This window comes from Pholcus phalangioides, unplaced genomic scaffold (assembly GCF_987345545.1).
Source record: "Pholcus phalangioides strain wild (caught in Gottingen) unplaced genomic scaffold, Ppha-v1.0 ptg000015l_1, whole genome shotgun sequence".
Classification (NCBI taxonomy): Eukaryota; Metazoa; Arthropoda; class Arachnida; order Araneae; family Pholcidae; genus Pholcus; species Pholcus phalangioides.
In genome coordinates this window covers 1-22,251 of record NW_028301608.1, presented here as the reverse complement: position 1 = coordinate 22,251, position 22,251 = coordinate 1, and the positions used below count along the sequence as shown (strand labels likewise).

Genomic DNA, 22,251 nt, shown 5'->3' with positions numbered 1-22,251 from the left:
GTGTGTAATGATATCATGCATTACATCACGATGTAAGATTTTTTGTAGCTCCTCCTTCCACTCGTCAGTAGTTCTGTGAGTTTTCCCAATACCCAGAGGGTGAGGGCCCTCGTGTAAAACATTGTGTAACTCCTCCTGTCTACGCAGTAATTCCAGTTTTTCCTCTTCTGTACACACTTGTGCTGACAGGGGAGTATTATGTTGTTTTGTGTCCATCACTTGTTTAGATCGAACAAAAAGTGAATTAGACCCTATATTGAAATTGTCATCCTCTTGTCCAACTAAGGTTGGGAAGTCATCAATATTAGGTGTTTTAATACCAGAAGGTATTAAAGGCAAAAAAGTACGTGTGTTCCTATTTGTAACTCCAGGTCTGGCACTGCATCCTGAAAATCTAGCCGTGTGGCTTCCTCCACAGAAAAAACACTTCAGATATTTTTTATCACCTTTGACAACACAACTTCTAGTCTCATGATTGCCTGAGCAGAACGAACATACTGGCAGATTTTTGCAAAAATAAGAACTGTGCCCCATCAACATACAGTTCCTACACTGAAGAGGCACCTGGTTACCCCTATAACGTTCGATACTGATTGGGATATCACCTATGTTTTTTACATTAGCAAACTTCTTATTTTCAATCGTCACCTCTACTAAGAATAACGGTAGTACTCTACCAGACGAATAATTCTTCATATTAACCACCTTTACAGTGGAATAACCCTGTTTAGACAGGTCATCCGATATCTCCTGCGGTTTTACATTCGCAGGCAGACCTCTTATCACAAATTTAATGGTTCGATTTCCTTTAGTCTGATATGTATGATATTTGTATTTTTTTTCGTCAAAAATTTTTGTGACAGTACGGTGATCTTTCTCCGAAAAAACCTGAAAAGTCATGTTATTACCTGTTGGCTTCTGTTGCGGAGGAAATTCACATTTTGCTTTAATTTCACTGAAATCCTGCAACCACTTGTTTCCCCAATCAGAAAGTATTATTGGGGGAATGTTACTCTTTTTCTTCTTTTTTGTTACCGTAATGAATCCTTCGTTATCATCAATACAGCCATCAGAGTCTGAGTTTGTAGTGGGAGCTCTAACTTGAGAGTTCTGTAAGTGTTGTGTATTGTGCAATGTGTTATCTATTGATTTTTTCTTTTTTTTACTAAAAATAACCGAAATGCCATCATTGCTATCAGCAATTTCATCACATCTGTCATTACCATCTGATCTTTCATCGTAACTTGTTTTTGTACCTGATTTAATTTGTACTGGAGTGCTGTGGGTGTCATTACCACTGTCCGATTGTTCAGCTAACACTTGACCAATATCATTTGCCTCTGAAACATCTGAGGCATTTTCCAGTAACAATTTAGAAGGAGACAACGTCAAATTATTATTGGGTAAGTTTTCGGTTGGCATAGCCATTGAGTCATTTATCGAAAAGTTTAGGGTACTATTCTGAATATCTAATATAGGAAGCGTATATTCACTATAGTCAATTTGCCCCATGAGCACGTTTGAGCTCTCAGGCGGGGGAGAATCTGATGACACAGAAGATGAACTACTGTCCGTAGAACCCGATGAACAGGTGTCACACGTATCACTACTGGAGCACGACGAAGTAACCGAGTCGTATTCAATTTTGTTATGTACGACCTTTTTTTTACCTCTACCTGCCCTCTTAGAGGGGCTAATCCCAGAATATTGTTCATCGCCCTTATCATAACAAATACCCGGACTATCTCCCTTTTTGGAGACTTCTTCTTCAGTATTCCTCTTTTTCCCATTTTTCTTTTTACCCCTATCTTTCTTGCGCCTTGCCCTCTTTTCACAAGAAGGCGAGGTGGGGGTTTCACTAAGTTTCGGAATTACCGACTTAAATCTAAGCTTGCTTCTATGAATGCATGTACTTGCATTAACCTCTTCAAAAAAAGCATGAGATATTTTTAATACTTTTTCATGCAAAATTTCCTCCTCACTAGGAGAGGATTCCAACAAGACAACATATACAGCAATTACATCCTCAAGCTTTCGTGCTATAGCACATTCATCATTGATATTCAGTGAATTACCCTCTTCATAACTGATTTTCAACCAATTAAATACAAGTTTTTCAAATTCCTCTTTCTTATTAAGGGAATCATGGTAATCCTCTGCCAGAGAGCACAGTTCTCTGACGACATGAATGTTCCCCACATTTGCAAAAGGACAAATCAAACCCATTGAGCACTTACTACAAGAATAGAACTCACCTGGATAGATCCAACAAGAAAATCTGAAAAGGAAAAACACAAGGGAAAAGGGGCAGACGTAAACACTGGGGGAATCACAGGGAGAACACTATTTGGCTGTACTGTAACACTGACACTTGTACACGCTGATTCACGTTGAGAAAGCTTCGCCATCAGAAGAAATCTTCGTTGACCGCAAGCCGATGCATTATCCACATGAGATTCGAGCAGGACACCCAAACACCGTAGATTTGACGATTCGCTGCTTTTCCGTAGATTCTCGTTATACTACTAACGCTGAAGAGCTCCGAAAAATGCGACCATTCGTCACGGCGACCCAAGGAGAAGTTTTTTAAATTTTGTCCTTGATTGAAATTTAAATTTTTTTTTTTGTTAAATTTCGACTTTTAATGTCGTTTGTACTGAAAGGACTACAAGTTTACTCCACAAGTGAAGTTTCTCATTTGTGATTTTCCGCAACCCAATCTCAAATATAAACAATGGGGGAAGAGAATTCGTATTTATCACCAGTAGATGGCGGCACTGAGCAGAACCATGTATCAACTGCGCCTTCTGGAACTGAATTACCTTAGAAATTGAATGAATTTAATCTCTTTCTCCCCCCCCCCCCCCCCCCCCTGATTCAAAAATTCAATCGCTTGTAGAAAATGTTATTGATGGATTATCCAATTAAACATAATTATCAAATGAATAAAAAAAAAAAAGATTAATGAATGTGATGATGATGCCAACAGTATCTCGCAGTGCTAAGTAGAATCATATATGAATCACTGATTTATTTGAAATAAATTTAATTTTTCTTTTATTTGAATATTTTTAAATTAAATCTTATTAAAAAAAAAATTTGCCATGGATTGTGGGATTAGAAGAAATTACTGAAAGGAAAAAAAATGCCAACAGTAGATGGCAGCACTAAGCAGAGCCATATAGGCCCATATCACTGGCCATATAGTATATTAATTTATGTTTAATTTTCTTTTATTCTCTCTTTCCCCACACACACACACATATTTTTAAATTAAATTATTGGAAAATTATGTTACTTACCGATTTAAAAAAAGAAAGAAAAGTGATGCCAACAGCACGCGGTGTTCCCAGGTGGTCACCCTCCCAAGTACTAACCGCGCCCGATGCTGCTTAACTTCGGTGATCGGACGAGAACCGGTGTTTTCAGCATGGTATGGCCGTTGGCGATACATAATGCTCTTTTCACACTTCTTAAGTGGTCATAAAATCTATTCAAAGGAGCCCGTCCATTTCCGCTGCTTTGTTCCTTTCTTCCCGTGGGAGTTGGGGCACAGATGGTGTCACATCACACTGGTACTCTAATTGATGACATCACAAAGGAGGCTCTTTCATCTGCCGAAAGCGCAGACGGACAAGCTGGTTGACGGACATGTGAAGAATATCGCCTAAGGGCCCTTCTATATATATATATATATTTTTTTTTTTGCGCAAAATTTTTAAGCCATTCTCGTTTCCGCCGAAAATGTTTTCTTTTTCCAGTTCAATCTCTTACAGTAGGCATCGATTCCGCCAACTTTCAGTGCTGCTGCGTTAATTTTCTCCGTGAGGGGGGGGGGGGATAACGGTTCTCTCTCCCCCCCCCCCTCCTCCTGTTAAAGGGGGGGGGAAATAAATCAAGTCTTTTATCGACCAATCGAATAACGCTTCGTCGGCGGACCAATGCCCGTTAGACAGCAGTGACGTCAGCTCCGCGTTTTCGAGACAGAGATCGTGGTTATTGTCGATTTCCTTTCATTTCTGCTTGAGATTTCGCAAATTCAACATGTCTGGTCGAGGCAAGGGAGGAAAAGGTTTGGGCAAAGGAGGAGCGAAGAGACATCGTAAAGTTCTTCGCGATAACATCCAGGGCATCACAAAACCCGCCATCCGTCGTTTGGCTCGTCGTGGTGGTGTGAAACGTATATCCGGTCTCATTTACGAAGAGACCCGTGGAGTTCTCAAAGTTTTCCTCGAGAACGTTATCAGGGATGCTGTCACTTACACCGAGCACGCCAAGAGGAAAACCGTCACCGCCATGGACGTGGTCTATGCGCTGAAGAGACAAGGCAGAACCCTGTACGGTTTCGGCGGTTAAAAACAGCATATGCGGTTTCCATAGAAGACGCGGAGGAGAAAAAAAAAAAAAGGCCCTTCTCAGGGCCAAAAAATATATGATAGGTTGAAACTGAGTCGCATAACTTTGTTAAATATGTTTAAAAAAATAAACTTAAAGGGTTGGTACTAAATATTTGTTACAAAAAAAATATTGCTGTAATGTAATCGTACTTTCTTCAAAGGTCAAGTACTATACGCCCCCCAGAGCTGCGAGGTCTCGTCAGACCTCGTAAGGGGCTTTATTTATGTTCTATATATATATATTTGTGTTCGCGCGCTTTAATAACAAAATCGCGTTGATTATTTATGTTATGTATTTATATGTTATCCATGATAACACGTATCATATATTTATATGCGAGTTCGGCACCTTCTCACAAACATTTCTTGGCTCTGAAAAGAGCCTTTTTTTTTTTTTCCTTCAAGCCTTGGGCTTACTCCCTCATTTTTTTGCTTTCTTTGCCGTCGTCTTTTTCGGAGTGGACTTTGCTTTTTTCGGCTTCGCCGCTTTCGGTTTCGATGGCTTGGCTGCTTTTTTCGGAGACTTGGTCTTCGGAGCAGATTTCTTGACCGTCGATTTCTTTGCGGGGGCTGCTTTCTTTTTCTCGGACTTCTGCTTGGGCTTTGCGGTCTTCTTGGGGGATTTGGGTTTTTTCGAAGCGCCTTCCTTCTTGGGTTTCTTCACCTGTTTGGCAGCGGCAGAGGGTTCCTTGCTCTTCTGCCCGGATGCGCTCAATTTGAAAGATCCGGTGGCACCCTTGCCCTTGGTCTGAACCAGGGCTCCGCTGACTACGGCGCTCTTCAGGTACTTCTTGATGAAGGGTGAAAGCTTGTCCACGTCCACCTTGTACTGGGCACCGATGTGCTTCTTGATGGCCTGGAGTGAAGATCCGCCCCGTTCTTTAAGACTGGTGATGGCACTGTTCACCATTTCCGATACTTTCGGATGAGAGGGAGCAGCTTTCGGTTTCTTGCTGCCAGCTTTCGCCCCCTTTTTCTTCGGGGTCGAGGCGGCTGGCGCGGCAGATTGAGCTGGTTGTGCACCTTCGGACATGTTCGCTTGCACTCACGTAACGAAATGATCAGTAATTTCTCGTTTTTTTGCAGTAGATTCCCTTTGCGCTTCGTTTCAGCCAATCGCGTTTCTCGTTTTCGAAATCGACCAATCGCGTCGTAATCGGCCGTTACACTTTGAATTTGGCGCTTTTGTCTTGTCGAAAAAATTGAGCATTTATCGTCTTGCTCTCAACGCGTTCAGACGTTTCTTTCATCGATACGCAGACATGGCTAGGACCAAGCAGACTGCCCGGAAGAGTACCGGAGGCAAGGCCCCCAGGAAACAGCTCGCGACCAAGGCTGCTCGTAAGAGTGCCCCGGCGACGGGGGGAGTGAAGAAGCCCCATCGTTACAGGCCCGGTACCGTGGCCCTCAGAGAGATCCGTCGTTACCAGAAGTCGACGGAATTGCTCATTAGGAAATTGCCCTTCCAGCGCCTCGTCCGTGAGATCGCCCAGGACTTCAAGACCGATTTGCGCTTCCAGAGCTCTGCTGTCATGGCTTTGCAGGAGGCCAGCGAGGCCTATCTCGTCGGTCTGTTCGAAGATACCAACTTGTGCGCTATCCACGCCAAGAGAGTTACCATCATGCCCAAAGACATTCAGCTTGCACGTAGGATCCGGGGTGAACGAGCTTAAGTCGTGAAGGAGGAGTAGGAAAAAAAAAACGGCCCTTCTAAGGGCCAACACATGCAAAGAGGTGCGCCTTTTCACTCGCATTGCCACACACGAGTTGAAATTGTTTTTTTTTTTTATTAATACGTATACTGTATTACATATACAACTTTACATGCAATTTTAAATATTTTTCTGACGAATTCGATTGATTAGAAAAGAAAGTTACGACAAGCCGCGTATGTTTTTTTTTTTTTTTGTTTTTGTTTTGCGCGCAGCACAGAGAGAAATGTGACGCTGTATTTTATTACTATTGTATGTCACCCAACCCAGACTTTTGGACTCGAATAGAGTTGCTTTGTTTACTTTTATGGGGGGGGTCACTTTTATGGTCTGGGCGTGGCTATCCCCGGCGGACAATGCGATTGTGTTTCGGAACCCGTCTCTATTTTTCCGGGGGAAATTGAGGCGACTGTGTTGCTATTATTATTAAACAATGCGATTTAGCGTGACCTCTTTGCGTGATTTATTGGCCCTGATAAGGGCCTTTTTTTTTTTTTTTTTTCCTTTCTCCTTCGCTTGACTTAAGCTTTCTTTTCGGTTTTCTTGGGCAAGAGAACTGCCTGGATGTTGGGCAGCACTCCTCCCTGAGCTATTGTCACTCCGGACAAGAGCTTGTTCAACTCTTCGTCGTTCCTGATCGCCAGCTGCAGATGTCTGGGAATGATCCTGGTTTTCTTGTTGTCTCGCGCTGCATTTCCTGCCAATTCGAGAACTTCGGCAGCCAGGTATTCCAGGACGGCGGCCAGGTATACCGGAGCTCCGGCACCTACCCTCTCGGCGTAGTTGCCTTTTCGAAGGAGACGGTGGATACGGCCGACGGGAAATTGTAGACCGGCACGGCTAGACCTGGTCTTGCTCTTCCCCTTTACTTTTCCTCCTTTTCCACGTCCAGACATGTTTAATTTTTCCTTAAAAAATTTTTTCCTTAAAACCGGCGCCGCCAATATCAGCCTGAGAGCTCTGCCTTCCTTGTTTTCCTTTCAGCCAATAGTGCCCCTTTTTGGCGTTTTCGCGATCCGCGTTCGTCGTAGTTGTAGACGAGACACGCCTTCGTAGTTTTGAACCGAATAATAATCGATAAAACTAAAAGATTGCGCTGACTATATGATTCTGATTCGCATTTCCTTCTCCCCGTATTAACGGGACATTAACGGTTTCTCTTCTCTTTCTCACACACCCCCCCCCCCCCATATATTTCTTCGTGTTTAAATGAAACTTATTTCTTTTTTCGTTTGTTATTAGAGGTGGTGTTTGTTTGTTTAGAACTACTGCATGTATGGCATGTCTCTTTCGTCATTGAAGTTAAATGATTACTAACGTCCCGTATACGGGACGGAAAATTTTGCTAATTTTCAAGGAAATAAATTATTTTATTCATATTTAGGTTCGATACTTATTTTTACTGAATGGGCTGAACTTTCAAGAAAAAACGAGTTGAAAGGCAGCACAAAGCACAGATATTCTAATATGATGCGGATGTATTATAACGTCCCGTATACGGGACTACGCGGAAAATTTTGCTAATTTTCAAGGAAATAAATTATTTTATTCATATTTAGGTTCGGTACTTACTTTTACTGAATGGGCTGAACTTTCAAGAAAAAACGAGTTGAAAGGCAGCACAAAGCACAGATATTCTAATATGATGCGGATGTATTATAACGTCCCGTATACGGGACTACGCGGAAAATTTTGCTAATTTTCAAGGAAATAAATTATTTTATTCATATTTAGGTTCGGTACTTACTTTTACTGAATGGGCTGAACTTTCAAGAAAAGAAGAAAAAAAAAAAAAAACGAGTTGAAAGGCAGCACAAAGCACAGATATTCTAATATGATGCGGGTATGTGCAAAGGGCTGAAAGGGAATGAACTTGTCGAAACAAAGTGAACGCATGGGAAATACTAAAGTAATGTTTATATGCACAAAATGAATGTGAAACGTTAGGCTAAACGAAGAAAACGCTAAAATGAAGTAAATAAACTTGTCGAAACAAAGTGAACGCATGGGAAATACTAAAGTAATGTATAAATTATGTTATGTTATGTGCACAAAATCAATGTGAATATAATACATGGGGGGCTAAAATGAAATCGAACAAAGTGGACACATGCGAAATACTAAAAATATTGTTTATATTCACAAAAGAAGTATGAAATCATAAATGAATATTTAATTGTTTACTAACGTAGATGAATTTAGGAAATTATAATTTCACTATATTTTTGTGTGAAAGAAAAAAAAGAAGTTGGATTTCTCGTTTCTTTGCATCGCAGACTTTCAGTAGCTAACTAGGAATGATGTATGTCGTGTCTAGTGGCGTAATGGTTAAGACGACGGACACGAATCCTGAGCCTAGTGTTTACGAGAGTCATGGGTTCGAATCTGCATTCGGTTATGATAATGAAATAAATTGTATGTAATATACATATTGTATGTAAAATACATAAATGTAATGTACATATTGTATGTAAAATAAATAAATCGTGTTAATTGTAACAGATGACTGTGGCCTAATGGATAAGACAATGGACTCGAGAGAATATATTCGGAGGCAGATAATGATATTTTATATATTGTTGCGCCGAGCGTATCACGTGGTATATCTATTGTGTGGTAGAAAGTATTGTTGCGAAGCTATACCTTACCTGGGGAACCCCTCGCGGGGGCGCCGCGGGCGAAAAAAAAAGGGGGTTTTATTTGAATTTTCATTCAGATTCCACACGAGCATGGGTTCGAATCCCACCCAAGACAGTTTCTTCTTTTTTTTTTTCTGCCATCACATTCAATTTCTCTTTCGCAGAAATTTCATTGATATATGTTTGAATAGCGTTCTTATTGATGTGGTTTTTTTTTTTTAGGGATAAATTCAAAAGGATTCTTGGTTTCTTCTTCATCATCAAAGGTAAGCACTCTTAACATTACACCTTATTATATTGTTATATTAAATTACCGTTATGTTAGGCAACACGTCTGTTTCTGACACGTTTGCGACGAGGTTGGAACCTTCTTACTCGATTTATTGGCCCTCAAAAGGGCCTTTTTTTTTTTTTTTCCACCCCGAACGAAAAGACGTTACTTTGAACTGGTGTATTTGGTGACAGCTTTCGTTCCTTCAGACACTGCGTGCTTGGCGAGTTCTCCGGGGAGTAACAGCCGCACTGCAGTTTGGATTTCTCGACTGGTGATGGTGCTTCTCTTGTTGTAGTGGGCCAGTCGTGATGATTCCGCTGCAATTCTTTCAAAGATGTCATTTACGAAGGAGTTCATAATTGACATAGCCTTGCTAGATATCCCGGTGTCTGGGTGGACCTGCTTCAGAACCTTGTAGATGTAGATTGCGAAGCTCTCCTTCCTTCGCTTCTTCCTTTTTTTCTTGTCTCCGGCACGGACAGCCTTCTGGGCCTTTCCGGCCTTCTTCACAGCTTTTCCTGAAGGTTGTGGCGGCATTTTAACTCCAAAAAAAATTTATGAAATTTAAATTTCGACTTTTAATGTCGTTTGTACTGAAAGGACTACAAGTTTACTCCACAAGTGAAGTTTCTCATTTGTGATTTTCCGCAACCCAATCTCAAATATAAACAATGGGGGAAGAGAATTCGTATTTATCACCAGTAGATGGCGGCACTGAGCAGAACCATGTATCAACTGCGCCTTCTGGAACTGAATTACCTTAGAAATTGAATGAATTTAATCTCTTTCTCCCCCCCCCCCCCCCCCCCCCCTGATTCAAAAATTCAATCGCTTGTAGAAAATGTTATTGATGGATTATCCAATTAAACATAATTATCAAATGAATAAAAAAAAAAAAGATTAATGAATGTGATGATGATGCCAACAGTATCTCGCAGTGCTAAGTAGAATCATATATGAATCACTGATTTATTTGAAATAAATTTAATTTTTCTTTTATTTGAATATTTTTAAATTAAATCTTATTAAAAAAAAAATTTGCCATGGATTGTGGGATTAGAAGAAATTACTGAAAGGAAAAAAAATGCCAACAGTAGATGGCAGCACTAAGCAGAGCCATATAGGCCCATATCACTGGCCATATAGTATATTAATTTATGTTTAATTTTCTTTTATTCTCTCTTTCCCCACACACACACACATATTTTTAAATTAAATTATTGGAAAATTATGTTACTTACCGATTTAAAAAAAGAAAGAAAAGTGATGCCAACAGCACGCGGTGTTCCCAGGTGGTCACCCTCCCAAGTACTAACCGCGCCCGATGCTGCTTAACTTCGGTGATCGGACGAGAACCGGTGTTTTCAGCATGGTATGGCCGTTGGCGATACATAATGCTCTTTTCACACTTCTTAAGTGGTCATAAAATCTATTCAAAGGAGCCCGTCCATTTCCGCTGCTTTGTTCCTTTCTTCCCGTGGGAGTTGGGGCACAGATGGTGTCACATCACACTGGTACTCTAATTGATGACATCACAAAGGAGGCTCTTTCATCTGCCGAAAGCGCAGACGGACAAGCTGGTTGACGGACATGTGAAGAATATCGCCTAAGGGCCCTTCTATATATATATATATATTTTTTTTTTTGCGCAAAATTTTTAAGCCATTCTCGTTTCCGCCGAAAATGTTTTCTTTTTCCAGTTCAATCTCTTACAGTAGGCATCGATTCCGCCAACTTTCAGTGCTGCTGCGTTAATTTTCTCCGTGAGGGGGGGGGGGGATAACGGTTCTCTCTCCCCCCCCCCCTCCTCCTGTTAAAGGGGGGGGGAAATAAATCAAGTCTTTTATCGACCAATCGAATAACGCTTCGTCGGCGGACCAATGCCCGTTAGACAGCAGTGACGTCAGCTCCGCGTTTTCGAGACAGAGATCGTGGTTATTGTCGATTTCCTTTCATTTCTGCTTGAGATTTCGCAAATTCAACATGTCTGGTCGAGGCAAGGGAGGAAAAGGTTTGGGCAAAGGAGGAGCGAAGAGACATCGTAAAGTTCTTCGCGATAACATCCAGGGCATCACAAAACCCGCCATCCGTCGTTTGGCTCGTCGTGGTGGTGTGAAACGTATATCCGGTCTCATTTACGAAGAGACCCGTGGAGTTCTCAAAGTTTTCCTCGAGAACGTTATCAGGGATGCTGTCACTTACACCGAGCACGCCAAGAGGAAAACCGTCACCGCCATGGACGTGGTCTATGCGCTGAAGAGACAAGGCAGAACCCTGTACGGTTTCGGCGGTTAAAAACAGCATATGCGGTTTCCATAGAAGACGCGGAGGAGAAAAAAAAAAAAAGGCCCTTCTCAGGGCCAAAAAATATATGATAGGTTGAAACTGAGTCGCATAACTTTGTTAAATATGTTTAAAAAAATAAACTTAAAGGGTTGGTACTAAATATTTGTTACAAAAAAAATATTGCTGTAATGTAATCGTACTTTCTTCAAAGGTCAAGTACTATACGCCCCCCAGAGCTGCGAGGTCTCGTCAGACCTCGTAAGGGGCTTTATTTATGTTCTATATATATATATTTGTGTTCGCGCGCTTTAATAACAAAATCGCGTTGATTATTTATGTTATGTATTTATATGTTATCCATGATAACACGTATCATATATTTATATGCGAGTTCGGCACCTTCTCACAAACATTTCTTGGCTCTGAAAAGAGCCTTTTTTTTTTTTTCCTTCAAGCCTTGGGCTTACTCCCTCATTTTTTTGCTTTCTTTGCCGTCGTCTTTTTCGGAGTGGACTTTGCTTTTTTCGGCTTCGCCGCTTTCGGTTTCGATGGCTTGGCTGCTTTTTTCGGAGACTTGGTCTTCGGAGCAGATTTCTTGACCGTCGATTTCTTTGCGGGGGCTGCTTTCTTTTTCTCGGACTTCTGCTTGGGCTTTGCGGTCTTCTTGGGGGATTTGGGTTTTTTCGAAGCGCCTTCCTTCTTGGGTTTCTTCACCTGTTTGGCAGCGGCAGAGGGTTCCTTGCTCTTCTGCCCGGATGCGCTCAATTTGAAAGATCCGGTGGCACCCTTGCCCTTGGTCTGAACCAGGGCTCCGCTGACTACGGCGCTCTTCAGGTACTTCTTGATGAAGGGTGAAAGCTTGTCCACGTCCACCTTGTACTGGGCACCGATGTGCTTCTTGATGGCCTGGAGTGAAGATCCGCCCCGTTCTTTAAGACTGGTGATGGCACTGTTCACCATTTCCGATACTTTCGGATGAGAGGGAGCAGCTTTCGGTTTCTTGCTGCCAGCTTTCGCCCCCTTTTTCTTCGGGGTCGAGGCGGCTGGCGCGGCAGATTGAGCTGGTTGTGCACCTTCGGACATGTTCGCTTGCACTCACGTAACGAAATGATCAGTAATTTCTCGTTTTTTTGCAGTAGATTCCCTTTGCGCTTCGTTTCAGCCAATCGCGTTTCTCGTTTTCGAAATCGACCAATCGCGTCGTAATCGGCCGTTACACTTTGAATTTGGCGCTTTTGTCTTGTCGAAAAAATTGAGCATTTATCGTCTTGCTCTCAACGCGTTCAGACGTTTCTTTCATCGATACGCAGACATGGCTAGGACCAAGCAGACTGCCCGGAAGAGTACCGGAGGCAAGGCCCCCAGGAAACAGCTCGCGACCAAGGCTGCTCGTAAGAGTGCCCCGGCGACGGGGGGAGTGAAGAAGCCCCATCGTTACAGGCCCGGTACCGTGGCCCTCAGAGAGATCCGTCGTTACCAGAAGTCGACGGAATTGCTCATTAGGAAATTGCCCTTCCAGCGCCTCGTCCGTGAGATCGCCCAGGACTTCAAGACCGATTTGCGCTTCCAGAGCTCTGCTGTCATGGCTTTGCAGGAGGCCAGCGAGGCCTATCTCGTCGGTCTGTTCGAAGATACCAACTTGTGCGCTATCCACGCCAAGAGAGTTACCATCATGCCCAAAGACATTCAGCTTGCACGTAGGATCCGGGGTGAACGAGCTTAAGTCGTGAAGGAGGAGTAGGAAAAAAAAAACGGCCCTTCTAAGGGCCAACACATGCAAAGAGGTGCGCCTTTTCACTCGCATTGCCACACACGAGTTGAAATTGTTTTTTTTTTTTATTAATACGTATACTGTATTACATATACAACTTTACATGCAATTTTAAATATTTTTCTGACGAATTCGATTGATTAGAAAAGAAAGTTACGACAAGCCGCGTATGTTTTTTTTTTTTTTTGTTTTTGTTTTGCGCGCAGCACAGAGAGAAATGTGACGCTGTATTTTATTACTATTGTATGTCACCCAACCCAGACTTTTGGACTCGAATAGAGTTGCTTTGTTTACTTTTATGGGGGGGGTCACTTTTATGGTCTGGGCGTGGCTATCCCCGGCGGACAATGCGATTGTGTTTCGGAACCCGTCTCTATTTTTCCGGGGGAAATTGAGGCGACTGTGTTGCTATTATTATTAAACAATGCGATTTAGCGTGACCTCTTTGCGTGATTTATTGGCCCTGATAAGGGCCTTTTTTTTTTTTTTTTTTCCTTTCTCCTTCGCTTGACTTAAGCTTTCTTTTCGGTTTTCTTGGGCAAGAGAACTGCCTGGATGTTGGGCAGCACTCCTCCCTGAGCTATTGTCACTCCGGACAAGAGCTTGTTCAACTCTTCGTCGTTCCTGATCGCCAGCTGCAGATGTCTGGGAATGATCCTGGTTTTCTTGTTGTCTCGCGCTGCATTTCCTGCCAATTCGAGAACTTCGGCAGCCAGGTATTCCAGGACGGCGGCCAGGTATACCGGAGCTCCGGCACCTACCCTCTCGGCGTAGTTGCCTTTTCGAAGGAGACGGTGGATACGGCCGACGGGAAATTGTAGACCGGCACGGCTAGACCTGGTCTTGCTCTTCCCCTTTACTTTTCCTCCTTTTCCACGTCCAGACATGTTTAATTTTTCCTTAAAAAATTTTTTCCTTAAAACCGGCGCCGCCAATATCAGCCTGAGAGCTCTGCCTTCCTTGTTTTCCTTTCAGCCAATAGTGCCCCTTTTTGGCGTTTTCGCGATCCGCGTTCGTCGTAGTTGTAGACGAGACACGCCTTCGTAGTTTTGAACCGAATAATAATCGATAAAACTAAAAGATTGCGCTGACTATATGATTCTGATTCGCATTTCCTTCTCCCCGTATTAACGGGACATTAACGGTTTCTCTTCTCTTTCTCACACACCCCCCCCCCCCCATATATTTCTTCGTGTTTAAATGAAACTTATTTCTTTTTTCGTTTGTTATTAGAGGTGGTGTTTGTTTGTTTAGAACTACTGCATGTATGGCATGTCTCTTTCGTCATTGAAGTTAAATGATTACTAACGTCCCGTATACGGGACGGAAAATTTTGCTAATTTTCAAGGAAATAAATTATTTTATTCATATTTAGGTTCGATACTTATTTTTACTGAATGGGCTGAACTTTCAAGAAAAAACGAGTTGAAAGGCAGCACAAAGCACAGATATTCTAATATGATGCGGATGTATTATAACGTCCCGTATACGGGACTACGCGGAAAATTTTGCTAATTTTCAAGGAAATAAATTATTTTATTCATATTTAGGTTCGGTACTTACTTTTACTGAATGGGCTGAACTTTCAAGAAAAAACGAGTTGAAAGGCAGCACAAAGCACAGATATTCTAATATGATGCGGATGTATTATAACGTCCCGTATACGGGACTACGCGGAAAATTTTGCTAATTTTCAAGGAAATAAATTATTTTATTCATATTTAGGTTCGGTACTTACTTTTACTGAATGGGCTGAACTTTCAAGAAAAGAAGAAAAAAAAAAAAAAACGAGTTGAAAGGCAGCACAAAGCACAGATATTCTAATATGATGCGGGTATGTGCAAAGGGCTGAAAGGGAATGAACTTGTCGAAACAAAGTGAACGCATGGGAAATACTAAAGTAATGTTTATATGCACAAAATGAATGTGAAACGTTAGGCTAAACGAAGAAAACGCTAAAATGAAGTAAATAAACTTGTCGAAACAAAGTGAACGCATGGGAAATACTAAAGTAATGTATAAATTATGTTATGTTATGTGCACAAAATCAATGTGAATATAATACATGGGGGGCTAAAATGAAATCGAACAAAGTGGACACATGCGAAATACTAAAAATATTGTTTATATTCACAAAAGAAGTATGAAATCATAAATGAATATTTAATTGTTTACTAACGTAGATGAATTTAGGAAATTATAATTTCACTATATTTTTGTGTGAAAGAAAAAAAAGAAGTTGGATTTCTCGTTTCTTTGCATCGCAGACTTTCAGTAGCTAACTAGGAATGATGTATGTCGTGTCTAGTGGCGTAATGGTTAAGACGACGGACACGAATCCTGAGCCTAGTGTTTACGAGAGTCATGGGTTCGAATCTGCATTCGGTTATGATAATGAAATAAATTGTATGTAATATACATATTGTATGTAAAATACATAAATGTAATGTACATATTGTATGTAAAATAAATAAATCGTGTTAATTGTAACAGATGACTGTGGCCTAATGGATAAGACAATGGACTCGAGAGAATATATTCGGAGGCAGATAATGATATTTTATATATTGTTGCGCCGAGCGTATCACGTGGTATATCTATTGTGTGGTAGAAAGTATTGTTGCGAAGCTATACCTTACCTGGGGAACCCCTCGCGGGGGCGCCGCGGGCGAAAAAAAAAGGGGGTTTTATTTGAATTTTCATTCAGATTCCACACGAGCATGGGTTCGAATCCCACCCAAGACAGTTTCTTCTTTTTTTTTTTCTGCCATCACATTCAATTTCTCTTTCGCAGAAATTTCATTGATATATGTTTGAATAGCGTTCTTATTGATGTGGTTTTTTTTTTTTAGGGATAAATTCAAAAGGATTCTTGGTTTCTTCTTCATCATCAAAGGTAAGCACTCTTAACATTACACCTTATTATATTGTTATATTAAATTACCGTTATGTTAGGCAACACGTCTGTTTCTGACACGTTTGCGACGAGGTTGGAACCTTCTTACTCGATTTATTGGCCCTCAAAAGGGCCTTTTTTTTTTTTTTTCCACCCCGAACGAAAAGACGTTACTTTGAACTGGTGTATTTGGTGACAGCTTTCGTTCCTTCAGACACTGCGTGCTTGGCGAGTTCTCCGGGGAGTAACAGCCGCACTGCAGTTTGGATTTCTCGACTGGTGATGGTGCTTCTCTTGTTGTAGTGGGCCAGTCGTGATGATTCCGCTGCAATTCTTTCAAAGATGTCATTTACGAAGGAGTTCATAATTGACATAGCCTTGCTAGATATCCCGGTGTCTGGGTGGACCTGCTTCAGAACCTTGTAGATGTAGATTGCGAAGCTCTCCTTCCTTCGCTTCTTCCTTTTTTTCTTGTCTCCGGCACGGACAGCCTTCTGGGCCTTTCCGGCCTTCTTCACAGCTTTTCCTGAAGGTTGTGGCGGCATTTTAACTCCAAAAAAAATTTATGAAATTTAAATTTCGACTGACCAGACCAGACCAGACTCAAAATTTTACGGTGGGGACTGGCCCTTAAATTGGGCCATTAGCCATCTTAAAGGCTGGGGCCCCTTGGGGACCCCCGGTGAAGGGACAGACAAGCGAGTAATGTATGTGTCGTATGTGAAAGTGAGTGTGAGTGAGGGGAAAATTTGGCGAAAGGCTCTTTTTTTTTTTTTTTTTTTCTAAAGTTCTCTTATAATTAATTTATAAGAGTGGTCATTGGTCGGTGGCGAAATAAAACATTTTCGTAAATTTTCTTATTTATGCGACTGTACAATGCGACAGGTAAAATGGCGGCACAACCTCACGTGTTAGTAGTTAAAAGTGAAGTGAGAAAGATAGCGAAAAGAAGCTGTGAAGAAGATCATCTTCGTGATGGAGCATAATGCGATTGGTTGAACCCAGGCAGCGCTGGGATTGGTCGATGGTGAAGAGGAAAGTGAGGGAGAGAAGAGAGAGGGAAAATATGTTAGTAGCTGTTAGGGGAGGGGGGAGAGAGGTGGCAGAGGAAAGGGTGCAGGAGGAAGAACACAAGAAAGGTTAAGAAATCAAAAAACAATGCAAGTGGCCCGAGTTGGGCGTCTCTCTCAAGCAAGGGTGTTGTGTGCAAGAGGCCATGGTATTTCGATTATTTCGATTATGAGAAGATCGATGAGGAGATGGAGTGATCGATGGGACGAGAAGTTGCAGAAAAATGATGCTGCCATCTATTGGCAGGAAAAGTACTTATAGATTTTCCCAGTTTAGGTCATTGATCTGGAGCGCCCGGCGGTACCTCCAGGTCTCAGCCGGGTCGTAGTTGACGATTTCTCGGATGTGTGGGTGGGAGGATGCGGCCATCCGTTCGAATTGCGAATTGTTGAGTTGCTTGATATATGTGAAGAGGTGTGGAATCTCGAGGTCCGCCCGTATATTAATGTTGCGCACGAACCAAGGGGCCCTTACAAGTCTCCGGAGAATTTTGTTTTGCTGTTTTTGTAGGATGGCGATATTTCCTTTTCGTAATGGGGTCCAGACTGGGGATGCATATATCATTGTGGGTCGAAGAATCGACTTGTAAAGGATGGCCTTATTATTGATTGTGAGCTTTGCGCTTGGAAAAGTGATTTTGTTTAGCATTCCCATTATGCCGTTGACTTTGTTTCTGATGTTGGCTGTGTGTTCGCGTAGAAGAAGTTTTTTGTCGAGGGTACAGCCTAAATATTTCACGGTGTTAGACGGTTCAAGGTTTTGGTTCCCAAAGCGAAGGGTATGATGAGGCAATTTTTTTCTGTGTGAGAACCACATGAATTTACACTTGGTAAAGTTCATTACCACGTCGGATTCTCTACACCATTCTTCGATGTTAGCTGCGGTGTCCTGAAGGTTCCAGAGGGCATATAGTGGGTTTCTTGCTCCACAGAGGGCGACAGCGTCGTCGGCAAACAACGCAAGTTTTCCGTTTCTCGGGGATGGGAAATCGTTTATATAGAACAGGAAAAGCTGTGGGCCGAGGACGCTGCCCTGGGGGACCGATGCCCGAATGGGACGAATGGAGGAGAGTGTGGTATTTTGCTTCACCTGGAAAGTTCGTTTAGTCAGGTACCAGAAGAAGAAGACGATGAAGTGGGGGGGGAAGCGGAGGTCAATCATCTTAGAAAGAAGAGTGGGGAAGCTGCACTTGTCGAACGCCTTCGAGATATCGCAGAAGAGGGCTGCGACCGAGTCCTCGTAGTTGAAGGCGTTCGTGATGTAGTCGGAGACCCGGAGCAGTTGCGTAACGCAAGAGTGTTCCGGGCGGAAGCCATGTTGTTCAGAACGTATAATATTATGATCGCTTGTAAATTTGAGTAGGCGGGTGGCAACGATTTTTTCAAATAATTTGCTGATTCCAGAAAGAAGGCTGATTGGGCGAAAAGATTGGGGGAGGAGCGGGTCGGTGCCCCCTTTGGGTATGGCTTTAATCAGTGCATGCTTCCATGGCGTGGGGAAGTAACTGGTGAGAAGACAGCTGTTGAAAATATTTGTTAGGGAGTGAAGAATGGGGGGGGGGAGGAGCTTAAGTGCCCTATTGGGGATGCCGTCTATTCCGGGGGCCTTTTTTAGTTCTAGCTTCTTGATGAGGGTAGAAATTTCAAATGTGGAAGTGGGGGACATATGGTCATCCCTGTTCTGAAGGTGGTGATGTATGAAAGAGGCGCATCTTCGCCGATTGTTCCTCGCCGTGGTAAGGGGCTGTACTCGATTCGGTGAAAATTGTTGCTGGAAGGCATCGGCGAATGTCTCGGCAATGACGTCATCGTCGAAAATTAGGGTGTCGTCTTTTTTTAACTTTGACACCCGGGGGGCCCTGGGTTGACAGACACGCCATGCCTTCCAGAGGTTGCCGTTTTCAGCAGTGGCGTTACTGACGAAGTCAGTGAAACGGGAGTTTACGAAGTCGTCAACGTCCTTTTTAATTTGCTTTTGAAGCCGGTTAAGGAGAATTTTGTCTGATCGACGGCGGCGTACCTGCCAACTTTTTCTAATGCGGTTTTTGAATTTAATTTTTTCAAGGATGTCCCTTGGGAGGCCAAAACGATAGTCGTTACTAGGGATTTCGGTGGTAGACTGGGCGAGGGCGTGTTGTATACGTGCTGTGATCGCTGAGACAGCGGCGTCAATGACGGCGGGGGTGGGGGGGGAGGGCTCAATAATATCGGCTGTTTGCAGGATTTCCTGAAAATTTTCCCAACTTGTTTGTTTAACAATTCTACGGGCTCTGGGTATACTAAGTTCGATTTCAAAGAAAACCGGGTTATGGGGCGACGTGAGCAAGGGCTTCGTGTAAGTGGAAATGTTGTGTAGAAAGTTTTTCGAGATCCCGAAATCGAGTACATCCGGGTTGTGGCGGCGATTTGAGGGAAAGTGGGTCTCCGTTGTCGTGGAGTGGATGTCAAGAAAGTGGTTTAAGCAAAAGGTTCGTAGATGGCGCCCCGCTCTGTTTCTGTTTTTGCTAAACCACATATGATCCTTGGCGTTCCAGTCGCCCCCCGCGAAGACGGGAGAAGAGCGATCGAAAAGAGAGGAGAGAAGGTTGTTGTCTATTGGCTGGTTCGGCGGCTTGTAGATGGCGCAAAGGATTATGGGAAGTTTGTTTACGTGTGCTGTAATAGCCGTGGCTTCGATGGATGGGGAGGGGGGAAGTGGGAGAGGGTGGCTGGAAAAGCAGTTGCGTAGCAAGATAGCAGTTCCCCCACCACGATTATGGAGGCGATCGTTTCGATAAATGGTGTAGCCTGGAAATTTAATTTTTTTGCTTGGGAGGAGCCAGGTTTCGCTGAGCAAAATGGCGTCTACTTGATGGTGGATGGCTTCGGCGTGAAGTTCCCGGATGCGGGTGGCGACTCCATTACTGTTCCAAGCCATGATGGTGAATGGCTTGGGGGGGGCGGCCGTTGTATCAATTTTTGGTTAATAGGGTTGTGAGCAAAGCGATTAGGGCTGAGATGGTCTCCTGTGAAAGTGTGGAAAGTTGGAGCCCAAGGGCGTTGACGTTGAGGCTCTGGGGGGAGGGGGGCGACTCGGTTGGTGTGCTTTCGTTAGGGGGGGCGGCAGTAGTGGGGGGCGGTGAGTGTGGGAGTGGGGGGCTATTTTCTGGGGCTTGTGGAGGAGGGGTGGGAACGGGGGGGGCGACAGGCTTTTCCTGGCTTTCCTGTATTGAGAGATCTATTTCACTTACGCCACTGATGTTGAGCCTTGGTCTTTGGTAGATAAGCTCGTACATACATAGCTGGAATTTTTTACGATTTGTGAGTGTTTCAATTTGGTTGTTGATTTCTGCCGGATCAAGCGGGGGCCTGCCTTTTGCAAAGGGGGGGGCGCCGGGTCTAACGATTTCGTGGAGTTTCTTTTGTTTTTCGATTAATTCTGGGAGGTTCGATGATGGTGACACTGTTGTTGGGGTCACGATGGGGGGGGTAGCAGCTGTCGATGGTTTGACGACAATGGGGGCGACTCCGTGCTCGTAGGTTTCGTCGTCTAGTTCGGCGAGGGGTGGCGAGCAGGGAAGGGGGGGAAAATCAGATGCTGGGGGGGCCACAAGGTTGGGGGGGATCTTGGGCAGGATCGTACGGCTGTTATTGTTGAGGGCGGGGGGGCGGGCCGGGCATCCAGGGAAGGTGGCGGTGTGTTTACCACTGCAGAAGTAGCACCTTAGGTAGTTGTTGTTTCCCTTGCGGGAGCACTTGGCCGTTTCGTGGTTCCCAGAACAGAATGCGCAGACGGCCAGATTTCGGCAAAAAAGGGCCGTGTGCCCGGGGGCCATGCACCGCCTGCATTGAATGGGGGAGGAACCGCCTTGGTAGCGTTCAATTACTATGGGGGCGCCTTCGATTTCCGTCACGTTTGCAAATAGCTTATTTTCAATGTCGACTTCTACTAGGAAAAGGGGGAGAAGTCGGCCAGTGGTGTAGTTTTTCATATTCGTGACTTTGATAGTTTCGATGCCCTGGGTTTTAAGGGCCTCGACAATCTCGATGGGTTTAACATTGGCGGGTAGTCCACGTATGACGAATTTTAGGGTTTTTTCGGATTGGAGCCGGTACGTATGGTATGTGAATTTTTTCGAGTCGAAAAATTTTGTTGCTACTCTGTGATCTTTCTCACAGTATGTTTGGAACACAAGAGAGTTGTGGGTAGGCTTTGCCTCTGGGGGGTGATCACAGAGCTTACGTACAGCGGCGAAGTCCTTTAGCCAGGTGTCTCCCCAGCGTGTGAGTATAATGGCCGGAATTTGTATTTTTTTATTTCGATTGGGGGCGGTGTTGGTATTTCGACTAGGGGTGGGCGCCGGGGGCACTTGTGTTGTCGGCTTATTCTTTTTTCTGCCATAGCGGACTTCTGTGAAGCCCTCGTTGTCGTTTTGGGCAGCTGCCTCCTCGGGGGAGGGGGGTTCGATTAGTGGGGGCGAGCAAACTTGTTCCACCTGGGTTGGGGGCAGTTCCGTTTGGGATGTGCTCGCTCCTTGGTTGATAGGTGGGGATGTAGGTCTGGCTGGGCTGCAGGGAGCATTAGCCTTCGGGGGCGACTGAGGTGGGCTGGCGATATTTTGCCCTGGGGGCGAGGCGGGATGTATGCCGGGCTCATTTCCGTTGGAACGTTGGGTCGACTGGTTGGGGTTATCGGGCTTGGGTGACAGAGGTTCAATACTTGCCAATTCTGGTTGTGACGTTGCCCGTTCTGGTGAATTTTCGATTATTGGCCCTGGGGGGGGGGTAGGATTTGCGTCTGAGATATTGTGGTGGGCCACTGTTGGTGGCGAGGGTGATTCTGCGACTGAGCTTATGCTAGAAGATGATGACGTAGTGGATCCGTCGGTGCTCGAATTGGGATCCGAGTTTTCCGTTACGCCACTGGATGACAGGGCGGAATTTAATTCGACTGAGTTCTCACTATTAGTGAGGGCGGTTGAATTTTCAGTAAGGGAGTAGTGAAGGGAAAAACCATTTGTGTCGTTCGTCGAGGAACGGTCGCTACCAGAGTCGCTGTCAGTGTGGGGGGGCGAATTTTTTTTTTGGGGGCGACTCTTTTTTTTCTTTTTCCCCTTCTTTTTTGGGGTTTCGCTGGGGGGGGACGAAGTCCCGTCAATGGCTATGGGCGTAGATGTGACCCCCCGTTTGAAGGCTCTTGCTGTTTTGTGTATGCAAGATGAGTCCT

At 43.9% G+C, this 22,251-nt stretch overlaps 8 protein-coding genes, 2 non-coding genes and 2 pseudogenes across 12 annotated transcripts; 4 read left to right on the top strand and 8 right to left on the bottom strand.

Annotated features, from left to right (window-relative positions):
• Window positions 1-3,328: 3,328 nt before the first annotated feature.
• LOC149075158 (5S ribosomal RNA) lies at window positions 3,329-3,447 on the bottom strand. Its single transcript, XR_016194241.1, has one exon. It is a non-coding gene; the product is annotated as a 5S ribosomal RNA (ribosomal RNA).
• A 216-nt stretch (window positions 3,448-3,663) lies between these two features.
• Window positions 3,664-4,418, top strand: LOC149075157 (histone H4). The gene has a single exon (XM_089245367.1). It carries the CDS (start codon window positions 4,045-4,047, stop codon window positions 4,354-4,356), a length of 312 nt encoding a protein of 103 aa, XP_089101493.1. The 5' UTR covers window positions 3,664-4,044; the 3' UTR covers window positions 4,357-4,418.
• A 382-nt stretch (window positions 4,419-4,800) lies between these two features.
• Window positions 4,801-5,430, bottom strand: LOC149075156 (histone H1-III pseudogene; annotated as a pseudogene). The gene has a single exon (XR_016193960.1). The product of XR_016193960.1 is annotated as a histone H1-III pseudogene (transcript).
• A 229-nt stretch (window positions 5,431-5,659) lies between these two features.
• On the top strand, window positions 5,660-6,070 carry LOC149075155 (histone H3). Its single transcript, XM_089242436.1, has one exon. It carries the CDS (start codon window positions 5,660-5,662, stop codon window positions 6,068-6,070), a length of 411 nt encoding a protein of 136 aa, XP_089098562.1.
• Window positions 6,071-6,285: 215 nt separating this feature from the next.
• On the bottom strand, window positions 6,286-7,266 carry LOC149075154 (histone H2A). The gene has a single exon (XM_089242437.1). The coding sequence runs from the start codon at window positions 7,003-7,005 to the stop codon at window positions 6,631-6,633; it is 375 nt and encodes a 124-aa protein (XP_089098563.1). The 5' UTR covers window positions 7,006-7,266; the 3' UTR covers window positions 6,286-6,630.
• A 1,593-nt stretch (window positions 7,267-8,859) lies between these two features.
• LOC149075153 (histone H2B) lies at window positions 8,860-9,810 on the bottom strand. The gene has a single exon (XM_089242448.1). It carries the CDS (start codon window positions 9,557-9,559, stop codon window positions 9,185-9,187), a length of 375 nt encoding a protein of 124 aa, XP_089098574.1. The 5' UTR covers window positions 9,560-9,810; the 3' UTR covers window positions 8,860-9,184.
• A 479-nt stretch (window positions 9,811-10,289) lies between these two features.
• Window positions 10,290-10,408, bottom strand: LOC149075152 (5S ribosomal RNA). The gene has a single exon (XR_016194240.1). It is a non-coding gene; the product is annotated as a 5S ribosomal RNA (ribosomal RNA).
• A 216-nt stretch (window positions 10,409-10,624) lies between these two features.
• On the top strand, window positions 10,625-11,379 carry LOC149075151 (histone H4). Its single transcript, XM_089242460.1, has one exon. The coding sequence runs from the start codon at window positions 11,006-11,008 to the stop codon at window positions 11,315-11,317; it is 312 nt and encodes a 103-aa protein (XP_089098586.1). The 5' UTR covers window positions 10,625-11,005; the 3' UTR covers window positions 11,318-11,379.
• Window positions 11,380-11,761: 382 nt separating this feature from the next.
• Window positions 11,762-12,391, bottom strand: LOC149075150 (histone H1-III pseudogene; annotated as a pseudogene). Its single transcript, XR_016193962.1, has one exon. The product of XR_016193962.1 is annotated as a histone H1-III pseudogene (transcript).
• Window positions 12,392-12,620: 229 nt separating this feature from the next.
• Window positions 12,621-13,031, top strand: LOC149075149 (histone H3). Its single transcript, XM_089242445.1, has one exon. It carries the CDS (start codon window positions 12,621-12,623, stop codon window positions 13,029-13,031), a length of 411 nt encoding a protein of 136 aa, XP_089098571.1.
• Window positions 13,032-13,246: 215 nt separating this feature from the next.
• Window positions 13,247-14,227, bottom strand: LOC149075148 (histone H2A). Its single transcript, XM_089242456.1, has one exon. The coding sequence runs from the start codon at window positions 13,964-13,966 to the stop codon at window positions 13,592-13,594; it is 375 nt and encodes a 124-aa protein (XP_089098582.1). The 5' UTR covers window positions 13,967-14,227; the 3' UTR covers window positions 13,247-13,591.
• A 1,593-nt stretch (window positions 14,228-15,820) lies between these two features.
• LOC149075147 (histone H2B) lies at window positions 15,821-17,353 on the bottom strand. The gene has a single exon (XM_089242447.1). It carries the CDS (start codon window positions 16,518-16,520, stop codon window positions 16,146-16,148), a length of 375 nt encoding a protein of 124 aa, XP_089098573.1. The 5' UTR covers window positions 16,521-17,353; the 3' UTR covers window positions 15,821-16,145.
• Between the last annotated feature and the right edge of the window lie 4,898 nt (window positions 17,354-22,251).